General features: G+C 42.8%; 1 protein-coding gene across 1 annotated transcript in view; it reads left to right on the top strand.

Moving 5' to 3' along the window:
• Styx (serine/threonine/tyrosine interacting protein) overlaps positions 1 to 12,818 on the top strand; it is a 22,569-nt gene continuing 9,751 nt past the window's right edge. Inside the window, exons 1-5 of the mRNA XM_005085793.4 lie at positions 1 to 338; positions 5,170 to 5,202; positions 6,730 to 6,783; positions 9,078 to 9,175; positions 10,860 to 10,920. Of these exons, the coding sequence (XP_005085850.1) occupies positions 282 to 338; positions 5,170 to 5,202; positions 6,730 to 6,783; positions 9,078 to 9,175; positions 10,860 to 10,920 (303 nt within the window). The 5' untranslated portion in view covers positions 1 to 281. The remainder of the gene's footprint in view (positions 339 to 5,169; positions 5,203 to 6,729; positions 6,784 to 9,077; positions 9,176 to 10,859; positions 10,921 to 12,818) is intronic.

Below are 12,818 nucleotides of genomic sequence, written 5' to 3' on the forward strand. Positions count from 1 at the left end.
AGACGGTTATGGGCTCGTGCCTGGGCCGGATCCCGGCTGTCTGAGGGGCGCCGAGACCTGCGGGAGGGAGACGGCCGCAGCATGGCTGCCGGCGGTGCGCCGCCCTGCCCTCCGCCTTCCCGTCGCAGCCGCCCGGACCCGGTGCTCCCCGAGTGCCCGCTGTGAGCCCGCCGCGCGTCAGCCCGCCCGCCCTCCTTCCCTCGCCGCCTCCGCCAGCCCGGGGGGCGGTCGGGCGCACCGCTGTCTCTCGCGCCGCGCCCACCCGCCGGGGCCCTGGGACCATGGAGGACGTGAAGCTGGAGTTTCCTTCGCTCCCACAGTGCAAAGACGACGCCGAGGTGAGTGCCCGCCCCGCCGCAGGCCGCCCCCGGGACTCCGGCCGAGCCGCGACTCCGGCCCGACCGTCGTGGGCGCTTGCCTTTCCCCTGGGGGGGCATCCGGGAGGTCCTGGTGGGCTACCCAGCCTCAAGAGTGCCCCTGGCCTCTCGCCTCGGTGTTGAGGGTCCGTTGAAGACTGACTCGTGTTGGATTGCCAAAGCCACACGCTGTGGAGTTGTTTTTAGTCTGAGGTTCACATGCGGGACCCAGCCCCACGTGTGGAATAGACCGGAGGCGTGAACTCTGGAATTGAACCCTCTTAATAGTTCCCCAAGTAAAAAAAAAAACAACCAACAGAAAACCACAAAAAAAAAAAAAAAACTAGGTCCAACAGAAAAAGTCAACACCAAGCTTCTCAGCTTCTTTGAATTTGAAAACTTTTAATCGTAAATCTTGCCCGTGGAGGAAAGTTACTGTTAAGAGCAAAAATACCTTGAGCTCCCCATTCCGTAATTCAGGGTTCTTCACCACACCTTGATTTTTCTTTTTTTCTTTCTTTTGGGGGCGGGGTCGAGACAGGTTTCTCTGTGGCTTTGGAGGCAGTCCTGGAACTAGCTCTTGTAGACCAGGCTGGCCTCGGACTGACAGAGATCTGCTTGCCTCTGCCTCCCGAGTGCAGGGATTAAAGGTGTGCACCGCCAACATCCGGCCACTTTTTGCTTTTTTTAAGACAGCATGTTTCTATGTAGCCCTGGCTGCCCTGGAGCTAGCTTTGTAGATCATGCTGGCCTTGAACTCAGAGATTTATCTGTCTCTGCTCCGGAGTACGGGGGTTATAGGCAGGGACCGCCACCACCCACCTACTGTTTCTTTAACTTTAACGGCACACAGTAGTTTTCATTTTAAGTAACCCATTTCTTTAATTGTTTACTTTATGATTGTAACAAGTTGCTTCAAGAAACGTTTGGCTACTAGTAACTTGAAAGTCTTTGGTATGTGCCTTTAATCCCACAACTCTGGAGCAGAGGCAGGCAGGTGGGTCTCCTGAGATCCAGGCCACTAGGCCAGCCAGTGCTGCAGTGTCTACAGCCTAGTGTCAGGGACTCCGTCACTAAAAGACAGGGTCTTTGGCCTAAATTATTAAAACTTTTTTATGTAAAAGATAACCATTATCGCTGGGCGTTGGTGGCGCACGCTTTTATCCCAGCACTCAGGAGGCAGAGGCAGGTGGATTTCTGTGAGTTCAAGACCAGCCTGGTCTACAGAGCGAGTTCCAGGACAGCCTCCAAAACAATACAGAGACCCTGTCTCGAAAAACAAAACAAACTACAACAACAACAACAAAAGATAACCATTATCTACTGGTAAATGAAGAAGCAAATGAACATGAAGTTTGGATATATTTTCTTTGTACTGACTTGGAAAATCACATGCTCTTCTATTCTGTTTGCCTCATTATTCGCAATTGTTAGTTTGTGCAATCAGTCTTTGTTTTAAGATACATTTTCTTTTTTTTTTTTGTTTTGTTTTGTTTTGGTTTGGTTTGGTTTTTCGAGACAGGGTTTCTCTGTGTAGTTTTGGAGGCTGTCCTGGCACTCGCTCTGTAGACCGGGCTGGCCTCGAACTCACAGAGATCCGCCTGCCTCTGCCTCCCGAGTGCTGGGATTAAAGGCGTGCACCACCAACGCCCGGCAAGATACATTTTCTAAAAAGTTCTTTTTTTTCACATTGAAATGCTGAATAGACTTGTACTGGTAAAGAGAGCAAAGTCTGACCAGGCGGTGGTGGTCCATGTCTTTAATCCCAGCACTTGGGAGGCAGAGGCAGGTGGATCTCTGAGTTTGAGGCCACTCTGGTCTACAGAGTGAGTTCCAGGACAGCCAGGGCCACACAGAGAAACTCTGTCTCAAAAAAACAAACCAGAATAAGTAAATAAATAAATGAAAAAGTTTGGAGCCCCTTAAGGGTAGTGTAAGCCCCTCAAAGGCTGAGCAACTCTGCTGCCATGCAGACCCAGATCCAGCACTTTGAGTTGTTCACCCCAACATCTCCATACAAGCTTCTGGAGCACATGGAGGAGCTGGGCCTGCGGGCTGTCCCCAGCGTAGAGCAGCCTGCCCTTTTTGGAGATGTAGGGAGGCAGTGGTACAGCTTGCAGGCTACAAGCACAAACAGAGCAGGATCGCCCTGACTCCAGGCAACAGCAGAGTATCCATGATGAGTTATGGCAACGGTCCAGTACTTATGGTGTGACAGAAACCAGAGACCTTGAACCAGAGCAGGAACTGTAGTCATATTTGCATGTAAAGCTGTTTGGGAAAAATGATGTGCCGTGTGACACACTGTAGTTTCTAGTGTCATGAGGAAGGAGAGGCGGGAAGATGGAGGGACAGAGGTGCATGTGCAGTGGAAAGAAGCTAAGTAGAGATTCTGTAGTGAAGACAGGTGTCAGAGAAGGCTGCGAGGTACCACTGAGGCCACACAAATGTCCGTGTCTGTGCTGCCTTAGAGGGGCGTCTGGATGTGCAGGGACTTACAGAAGGCTATGCAAGTAGGTGTCCGTGTCTGCTGCTAATGTCTGTAGGCCAGCAGATAGATGTCCATGTCTGTGCTGTTGATGTCTGTAGGCCATGATGCTGTTCAATATGCTGGGCTCTGCATGTTGATGTTCTTGGCCTGTTTTGCTGCTGAGGGTTATGATGGTGTCTTTGGCTCCTTTTTTGTTTTTTGGGTATTTTGTTTGTTTTTGTTTTTTGTTTTTTTAGTTTTTCAAGACAGGGTTTCTCTGTAGCCTTGGAGGCTGTCCTGCATTGTAGGCCTCGGACTCACAGAAATCCACCTGCCTCTGCCTCCTGAGTGCTGGGATTAAAGGTATGCGCCACCACCACCCAGCCTTGGTTCTTTTTTTTTTTTTTTTTTTTTAAAGAGGGCTGCCTTGATGTCTTTACTGCCACCAGAGACCATGCTGAGGTCTGTGACTCGTGCTGACTGACACCAGAGACCATGTGCATACCCACAATCCATGCCTTCTGACTGTAAAAGGCAAGGAAGCTACTTTTGCAGTAGCATCAATGACTGTAGAATGAGTTACAAAGAGGGACGTGGAAGGTTACTGTGACAACCACTATTCCCACCCTACTCCAACTCTCCCCAAAAGTAACAGCCTAACAGGAACCATTGAGAACTCTTGGTTTTTGAGACAGGGTTCCTCTGTGTGGCCCCTACTATCCTGGAACTCACTCTGTAGACCAGGCTAGCCTTGAACTCCGGGTCTGCCTGCCTCTGACTCCTGAGTGCTAGAATTAAAGGTGTATATCATCACCACCTGACTTTGAAGAGAACTCTTTTTTTTTTAATTTAACTTTATTTTATGTGTGTTGGTATAAAGGTGTCGGATCCCCTGGAACTGTAGATACAGACAGTTATGAGCTGCCATGTGGGTGCTGGGAATTGAACCAAGGTGCTTTGGAAGAGCAGCCAGTGCCCTTAACCGCTGAGCCATTTCTCCAGTTCCTAAAGAGAACTCTGAAACATTGTGGCAAGGATGCTAAAGTATAGCATTCTGCACCTGAGGGCTTCTGGCATGGGTGCAGTTGGGGAAAGACTCAGCTTTCTTTAAGGGGCTGGCCACTGGGAGTTTGAACATGCTCCAGTGAGTATATAGACAACACAAATCGCACTTGTGTTTTGTTTTCTTCCCCTTTTTTGGTGGTGGTAGTGGGGGTTCATAAGGTAGGAGGTAGACCTGGGAGGACTAGGAAGTGAGTGTGATCAGTGTGTATGATGTGAAATTTCCAAATAAAATCAATAAAAATAATATGTTGGGGGGAGTTTGGGGTTCTTTTGTTTTGTCTGTTTCTTTTATTATTATTATTATTATTATTTTTGAAGACAGGATCTTACTATGAAGTTCTGGCTGGCCTCTAACTCATGAGATCCACCTGCCTCTGTCTCCAAAGAGCTGGGATAAAAGGTGTGCATTACTATGCCCAGCTTAGAAGAAATCTTTACAGTTTATAAAATCTTATCTGTGCATAAATGGATACGCATGTCATATCACAGTCCTCTGTCACTCTCCCTATTCTGAGCAGGGTCACTTTGCCTGAGTCTGGGGCTCATGTTTTCTTGGCAAAATTGGAAGCCAAGAAACCCAAGTAGTCCTTCTGTGTCTGCCTACCTTAGAGCTGGAGTTCCGTGGATTTAGGGTTTCCTGGCCTGTGACATGAGCATTGGGATCAGAGCTCAGGTCCTGATGGCTGAGCCACCTTTCCAGAGATGCTTTTATATAGCATTGCCTTCTGTTTATTCTTGTACTTGAAAAATGGGTTCTGAGCTTGTAGCACTGATGGTTAAGGTACTGTGCTGCTAATTTTATATCTGCTTGACACAAGCTATGCTCATCTGAGAAAGCAGGCTGAGCAAACTGTGAGGAGCAAGCCAGTAAGCAGCACTCTTCCATGGGCTCTGCATCTGCTCCTGCCTCCAGGTTCCCATCTGGTTTGAGTTCCTGCCTTGACTTCCTTAGTCAGGCATGCATGTGGCAAGCACCTTTTATAGGCTTGCTATTTGCTGGCTATGAATCTAATTTTTTGGTCACATCTTTGTGTTTTATTGTTGTTTGCAGCTTGTGTTTATTGTTGTTTACATTTTATGTATGTGTGTGCTTGAATTGTGTCCTGGAATGCTCAGGAAGCATTTGGAGGTCAGAGAATAATTTTCAGGGTTCCAGTCTATTATCACCTGGTTTCCAAGGATCAGGGTTAGATTATCAGGCTTGAGCCATCTAATAGCCCTTGATATTTTTCATGATATTTATTTTTATTTATTTTGTTTTTTGTTTTCCTATTCAAGGAGTGGACTTATCCTATGAGACGGGAAATGCAGGTATGACAACTTTTAATTTATTCAAGACAACCCCTCCATTATTAAATAACACTTCACAAAGGAGACCTGCTGGCTCATGATCTATAGATTTGTCATATTTACCTAGATATGAATATTATAATATATGCATTAGAATATCACATGGTGGATATGTGCTATTTGTGTCAAAAATTTTTAGTATGTGAAATGAATACTTTATCTCTCTTGGATTAGATTCAAGGTCAGAACAATATATGGATGTGCTTAAGGAGCCACTGCCTTTTCTTATTTAAAAAATGAAATCCTTGGGGCTGGAGCAATGGCTCTACTTAAGAGCACTGGTTGGTCAATTGTCTTAGCTTTCCTTCTGAGTTTCTTTCTCTCAACCCTCATGATTTATCTGCCTCATAAAAAGGAGAGAGAAAAGAAAGTTCCCTTTTAAACTTTTAACTAAATGTGAGTACATATGAGAACTAACTTGATTGTACGGGGAATGTAAATATAAGTAAAATGTAATTCGTGTTTGTAAAATGCTATTGAGTCTATTCCTGTAATCTCTGCACTCAAGGTGCTGAAGCAGGAGGACTGCCTGGAGTTTAGGGCCAGCCTTATCTATGTTACTAATAGCTTAGTTTTGCTTTTGTTTACTGTGATGACAGTTGGGTCCTGTTCCATCCTGTGCTACTTGTTTTTGAGGGGAGAACAGCATCTGAGTGTTGAGTTCCTGCTGGCCTAGAACTTACTGTGTAACCCAGCCTGGCTCAAAGTCTCATGTGTGCTGGGATTATAGATATATTCCACTATACCTGGCTCTTTATTCTATTGCTTTGTTTTGATCAAATAAAATGTTAGTGAAAGTGTAATTCTAAATGAAGGATTTTCTTTATGCCTGTTTTATTTTTAGACTATAGCAGAAGGTAGGACCTAGAAAGATTTTATTAATGTGAACATCAATAATACAATGTGCTGATTTCTGTCCAACCTACTTATAAAAAGCATTGTAGGATCTCAGAATAAAATTTAGATTTTTAGAATAAAATTTAAATTTGTAACATCTCACTTGAATTTATAAAGGCACACCTGTGTTTCTCATACCAGTTTGCTAAATGTGGCTGGGAAATGTGTTAGTACTCAGACTTTACTAGACTGCCATTGGGGTTCTGACAGGATATGCCCTCAGCCGCAGCCACTAAGAGCACCACCTGTGCACATTCACTACCTTTCCTTTTAAAAGGTCCCTGCCCACCTCCCGTCTTTCTCTCTTTTTCTCTCTTTCCCCCTCTCTTCCACCACTCATGTCCCCAGGGACCAGCCTCTGCCCCCGCCTATGCCCCTTTTTCTGCCCCTTCTCTCTCCTCTTCCAATAAACCTCCTTTGTGAGTCCTGTTGTATGGTGTGACTTCTCTTTGAGGTGTTTTTTAAATTACAACAGAATGCTCCCTGACTGAAGTTTTAACCAGAATATTGCAAAGCCCCTTCACACACGCAGTTATATGGTATGTATTTGCTATAGGTTTAAACTTCACATATATATATTTTTTTCCCTAGGAAGTTTTGCCTGGATTGTTCTTAGGCCCATATTCTTCTGCTATGAAAAGCAAGGTATGGAACTTTAGCTTAGGTTCTCCAAGAGGCTTTAGTAAACCAACTTTTTGTTGGGTAAGTTTTTAATAGTAAGAGTTTTATACTGGGGACTATTTATATATACAACTGTTCATACTACTTGTACCTGCTTCAAGTTTTAATGTGAGCAGGGCCATGGTGGTGCATACCTTTAATCCCAGCAGTTGGGATGCAGGACAGGTGGGTCTCTGTGGGGGCCAGGTCAGCCTGGTCTACAGACCTAGTCCAGGACAGCCAAGACTACACAAAGAAACCCTGTCTCAAAAAAATTTTTTTGAAGTGTTTCACCACAAATTACATGTGAGTTTTTTTATAATTTACTTTTCTCATGATATCTTGTGTTTTTGCTTTATATAGCCCAAATTTTTTCTCCCAAAAATACCTTTCAACAGTAAAAAGTAATAATGAAGATAAAGAAACTTAGAGGGATAAATTCCTTTTTCAAGCTTTATTTACTACATTCAGACACCATTTAAATAAAAGATAACTTCAGGTGCTTTGGTATCCAGTTATCTATTTCTTTCTATAATGTTGAAAGGTACAAATGTTCTTTTGCTGTTACATTAGAATTTCATTCTGATATGGTTTGCCTTACTTAGTGTAATGTGCCTTCAAAGCTTTTAAAGGAGACTTGTTTGTTTTGCTTTGCCTTTTGTTGTTGTTTGAGACAGGTCTCATTATGTAACTCTTGATGGCCTGTGTAGACCAGGCTGACCCACTCGGATCCACTGCCTGGGTTGTAGTTAGGGTTTCTGTTGTTCTAATGTAGCACCATGACCAAAGGCAAGTTGGGGAGAACAGGGCTCACACTTCAGTTACTGTTCATCACTGAAAAATATAGGACAGGAACTCCAACAGGGCAGGGTCCCAGAGGCAGGACCTGATGCAGAGACCATGGAGGGTGCTGCTCACTGACTTGCTCAGCCCACCTGATAGAACCCAGGACTAGCAGCCCAGGGTTGGTACCCACCATTGGCTGGGTCCTCCCCCATTGATGAGTAAATGAGGAAATGCCTTACAGCTGGATCTCAAGGAGTCTCTTCCTCAGCTGATACATAAAAGCACCCAGAGCAGCCTGCTTTTGCCTCCCAGGTGCTGAGATTAAAGGCTTCTGCCTCCATGCCTAATTACCACAGATTTCTTTATATCCTCTTGTAGTTTTTCAAATTAGTAAAATAGACGCCAAAACCCCATCTTGATCATTAAGTGTAAATTAAGGCACGAATGTTGAATTAATATAGGAAGTTGCATACCTGTGAATATGCAACATTGGGTTATTATTAATCTTGTCAAAACTACTGAGTAATCTATTAAACATTCCTCCTGCTTACAGCCCAGGACATACTCAGAAAAAAAAGATAACTGAACTCTAATGCATACTTACAAGAAAATTTGCTGTCAAAATTAACATTTAAGACCAGGTCTGGAGAGACAGCTCAGTGATTGAGAATACTAGCTGGTCTTCTAGAGGTCCTGAGTTCAATTCCCAGCAACCACATGGTGACTCTCAACCATCTGTAATGAGATCTGGTGCCCTCTTCTGGCCTGCAGGCAGACATGCAGACAGAACAAACAAACAAACAAACAAATAAATCTTTAAAAACTCACAAAAAACACTTTGAAAACCATATTGTCTTGTCAGTGTGGACACCACTGATAAAATACCATGGCATGGATGACTTGCCTCCTACCATTGTGGTGCCTGCATCACACAGTGTGCTCCTGGGAGCCTGATTTGGCTTTATAATCACATGGCGACAGAGTGAGTTTCTTTTTGTCATGTAAGTGTCATGCTCTGACATGGGATTTCTGTCTCATGGCCTTGTTTAAACTAAGCCTTTAGAGTACACATTGTTTTCTTTCCTAGTATAATTATAACTGTTCAGGTAAGGGTGATGCTTTTCACCATTCTCACATAACAGAACTGAGCCACAGAGCCAAGGGTCATTGGCAGAGCTGGGATTTCTAGCTTAGGTTCTCATGATTCTAATGGTTTTAGCCACAATTGTTAATAGTGCTGGTTTCTTGACAAATTATCTTTAAGTCCTCATGAAGCTCTAAAATTAAACATAAATAGTGTTTATATTAAACTTTGGAGAACGTTTTGTGTATTAATCTTGAATCATTGAATCCTGACAATTACCATAAAATTAGCTGTAATCATCTGTACTTAAGGATTAGATATGAGTCTTGTCTGTTTTGTTTTCAAACATATATTATTGTAAGGTGATGCTTTTGTACCTTAAACTATTATTTCTCCCCATTTTTTATAGCTACCTATATTACAGAAACATGGGATAACTCATATAATTTGCATACGGCAAAATATTGAAGCAAACTTCATTAAACCAAACTTTCAACAATTGTTTAGGTAAGAGTTAATTGCTGTGATTTATAGAAAAATGTTAGGTCAAAACATGTAGTGTTTTATTATTGTTACTGATCTTTGAAGTGTCCGGATTGAGTGCAGAGCTCAAGAGGGCTAGGTAAGCGCCCTGCCTGTCCTGTCCTGTAATGCACTTGTTTACCTGTGTTACACAGTGTGACTTTCCTGTGTACCCACCTGCTTTGCAAACATCAGGTATATGATATAGTTTTAATATAATTCATTTAAATCATGTTCATAGTTCTAGATGCTTAAAAAATGTATGCTAAAACGTGTGTTTCTGTGCTCTTATCTCTATTCAGTCCTCTTCCCCAAAGGCATACAAGCTAATTTCTATAGACACAAGGTTGTTCTAATAGTTTTTTGAGTCTGCTCCTCACCCCACTCCCTGCCCTGCTTACACGGAGGTCAATGACTGAGTTGACACTTGGTCTTTTGTTCACAGCAGCGTATGCCGGGTTAGTTGGCCCACAGTCTTTGGGGAGTTCCCTGCCTATTCCTCCCAGCTTGCCATAGGAGTACTGGGCTTACAGATGTGAGCTTCCGAGCCTTGCTTTACTTTTCAAGATACTGTTTTTAATTATGTGTGCGTATGTTTCTTTGGAACTGAACTTACAGGTGATGGTCACCTGCCAGAGTTGGGTATAGGAACCAAACTGAAGTCATCTTCGAGGGCAGTCAGCCTGTTCTCTTAACCACTGAACCATCACTCTAGCCCCATACCTATCTTTTTAACACTTTTGTTTTTTGACACAGGGTTTCTCTGTGGCTTTGGAGCCTGTCCTGGAACTCGCTCTGTAGACTAGGCTGGCCTCGAACTCACAGAGATCCGCCTGCCTCTGCCTCCCAAGTGCTGGGATTAAAGACGTGTGCCACCAACACCCGGATTTTTAACATTTTTTTAAAAAAAATATTATTTACACTTCAGGGTAGGCCCCATGCCAACACAAAATAAACTCCCATGTCTTATATGTGCTTTTTGTTTTGCTTTGGCATATTTTGTCTATGTGTGTGTGCACATGTGCATGTGTCTGTTTTTAAAGAAAAAAAACTTATGTGTATGGGTGTTTTGCCTGCATGTATGTCTGTGTACCAGTTGTTGATTGGTGCCCATGGAGGCTTGAAGAGGACATCAAATCCCCTCAAATTACAGTTGTGAGCTGACACCAAGCAGTGGAGGCACATGCCTTTAATCACAGCAGAGACTTGTGAGTTCTGTGAGTTCGAGGCTAGCCTGGTCTACAGAGCTAGTTCCAGGACAGGCTCCAAAACTACAGAGAAACCCTGTCTCCAAAAACTAAAAAAAAAAAAGAAAAGAAAAAAGAAAAAACCCATATTTTTAAAAACCAATAATACTGATTTCATAATTTAGCTACAGTTTTATCCTTAACTCCCACATGGCAGCTCACAACTGTCTGTAATTCCAGTTCCAGGGGACCATACACCCATGGCAAAACACCAATGCACATAAAATACTAAAAAGAAAGAAAGAACTAATAATACATAGATATCATATACATGAGTTGCTTGCATAGAAGATCAATAGAAATATAATTGAGGATTATAATTTATCTTTTATAATAAAGAGATAGGATGTTATTTTGGTTTTAAAACAATCATTTTTGTGTGATTTGCCTGAATATACTTACCATAAATATTTTATTTTCAGATACTTAGTTTTGGATATTGCCGATAATCCAGTTGAAAACATAATACGCTTTTTCCCTATGGTAGGTATCAGTATTTTAATGTTATTTAAAATTTATGATTTACACCTATTTAGATTCTAAAACTACCTTTACTTCATTATGACTGAAAAAAAGTTTAGGTTTACTTTAAAAAGGAAGTGAAGGCCGGGCGTTGGTAGCGCATGCCTTTAATCCCAGCACTCGGGAGGCATTGGCAGGCGGATCTCTGTGAGTTCGAGGCCGGGCTGGTCTACAGAATGAGTTCCAGGACAGCCTCCAAAACAATACAGAGAAACCCTGTCTCGTAAAAACCAAAAAAAAAAAAAAAAAAAAAAAAAAAAAAGAAAGTGAAGTACTAAAACTTTAAAAGTATCACCAGTCGGGGGGTGGTGGCACACCTTTAATCCCAGCACTTGGGAGGCAGAGGCAGGCGGATCTCTGTGAGTTTGGGACCAGCTTGGTGTACAGGAGCTAGTTCCAGGACAGCCTCCAAAGTCACAGAGAAACCTTGTCTCGAAAAACCAAAAAAATCATGTAATGTACCTCCACTCCTGGTACCATATGTAAATTTTAGTCTTCCCCCCAGTCACCTGGGCCCTGCCATGCTGTCTGAGCCCCCAAATAACACTATATTAATTATGAAGCTGTTGGCCATTTTCTTAGTTTTTTATCGGCTAGCTCCGACTTGATTATTAATCCATAATTACTAATATATATTTTTATAAGGACTTACCTTTCCAAAGATGCGGCTTTATACGTTCTTTCTCCCCTATCACATGGCAACGACTCACTTCTCTACATTTCCCAGAATCCTCCTGGACTCCTAGTCCCACCTATCTTGCTTCCCTATTGGCCAACAGTTCTTTATTCAAACCAATCAGACACATATTTACAGAAAGGCGTCTCCCAACATCAACTGTCGCTGTAAAATAAACCACACACTTACTGAGGTTATAGGTAACTTTTTGTGGCGGATACTTACAAGAGAAACTGGCAACCCAGGTGAGTCAGCAGCTTTCCAAGATCTATCGGAAGCCCAAAAGAGAGTGAGCATCTCTCCTGCACAGCCTTTTATTACCACATGCATATGTGCCTCTAGCCATGCCCAAAGTGGGTGTGGTCAGTGGTACATGTATCTAAAATCTCGCCCTACAATTCCCCTTTTAGTCTAAAGAAGATATTTAAACTTAAAACAAAATTAAATTGTGTCAATATACAAAATATCTCAAACATGTATAGCATATATACATAGAAGATGATAAGGATATTTATGCATAGAAAGAAGACTTTACACAGTGTGATGAATTGTGATAAACAAATTATAAATTACCAGAAGATAGTCTACCTATATCCCACCCTAAGCACATCTACTCCATCTAAACCTAAGCTTATCTGAAAGAGATGCCCAAGTCTGAATGCCTCCTTCCAATCCCAACCCTAAACAATTGAAAACTAACTCTAAACAGGTGTAAATTATCATGTAATGTCAACAGTAGGGAAAGGGGGCATAGTATTCTCAGAACTACTTCCCGCTGAAATGGGACAACAACAACCTCATGGGATCCTGTAGGAAGAAAATGTTAGTCCAGTGAAAGTCTCCAGTGGACAAGCTACAACATCTGTACCCGGTCTCTGTTTGGCGGGAGATGCTTGATTGAAGTTCTTATCTTGATTGAAGCCCTTGTCTGAGGCTCTGGCCAGAGTGTAGAAGGTGCACCATATCAGTTCATTGGTCCAGAGTTGTGTCGAGTGGATGTAGTTCTGAACCGGTTTCAGGATGGTACTTGTCAGGTGGAGTTGATGATGTGGGGCCCCATTTTCTTTCCGAAGTGTTTGAAGATTGCTGTTAGGAAATTCCTTGTTTTCTGGAAAACTCAAACATTAATGTTAACAGAGAAATTTTCAGCTTTTATATGTATGCATACCGGGAAACGCAACAA

Source organism: Mesocricetus auratus, unplaced genomic scaffold, assembly GCF_017639785.1.
Source record: "Mesocricetus auratus isolate SY011 unplaced genomic scaffold, BCM_Maur_2.0 Super-Scaffold_100048, whole genome shotgun sequence".
In the NCBI taxonomy this organism is placed as follows: domain Eukaryota; kingdom Metazoa; phylum Chordata; class Mammalia; order Rodentia; family Cricetidae; genus Mesocricetus; species Mesocricetus auratus.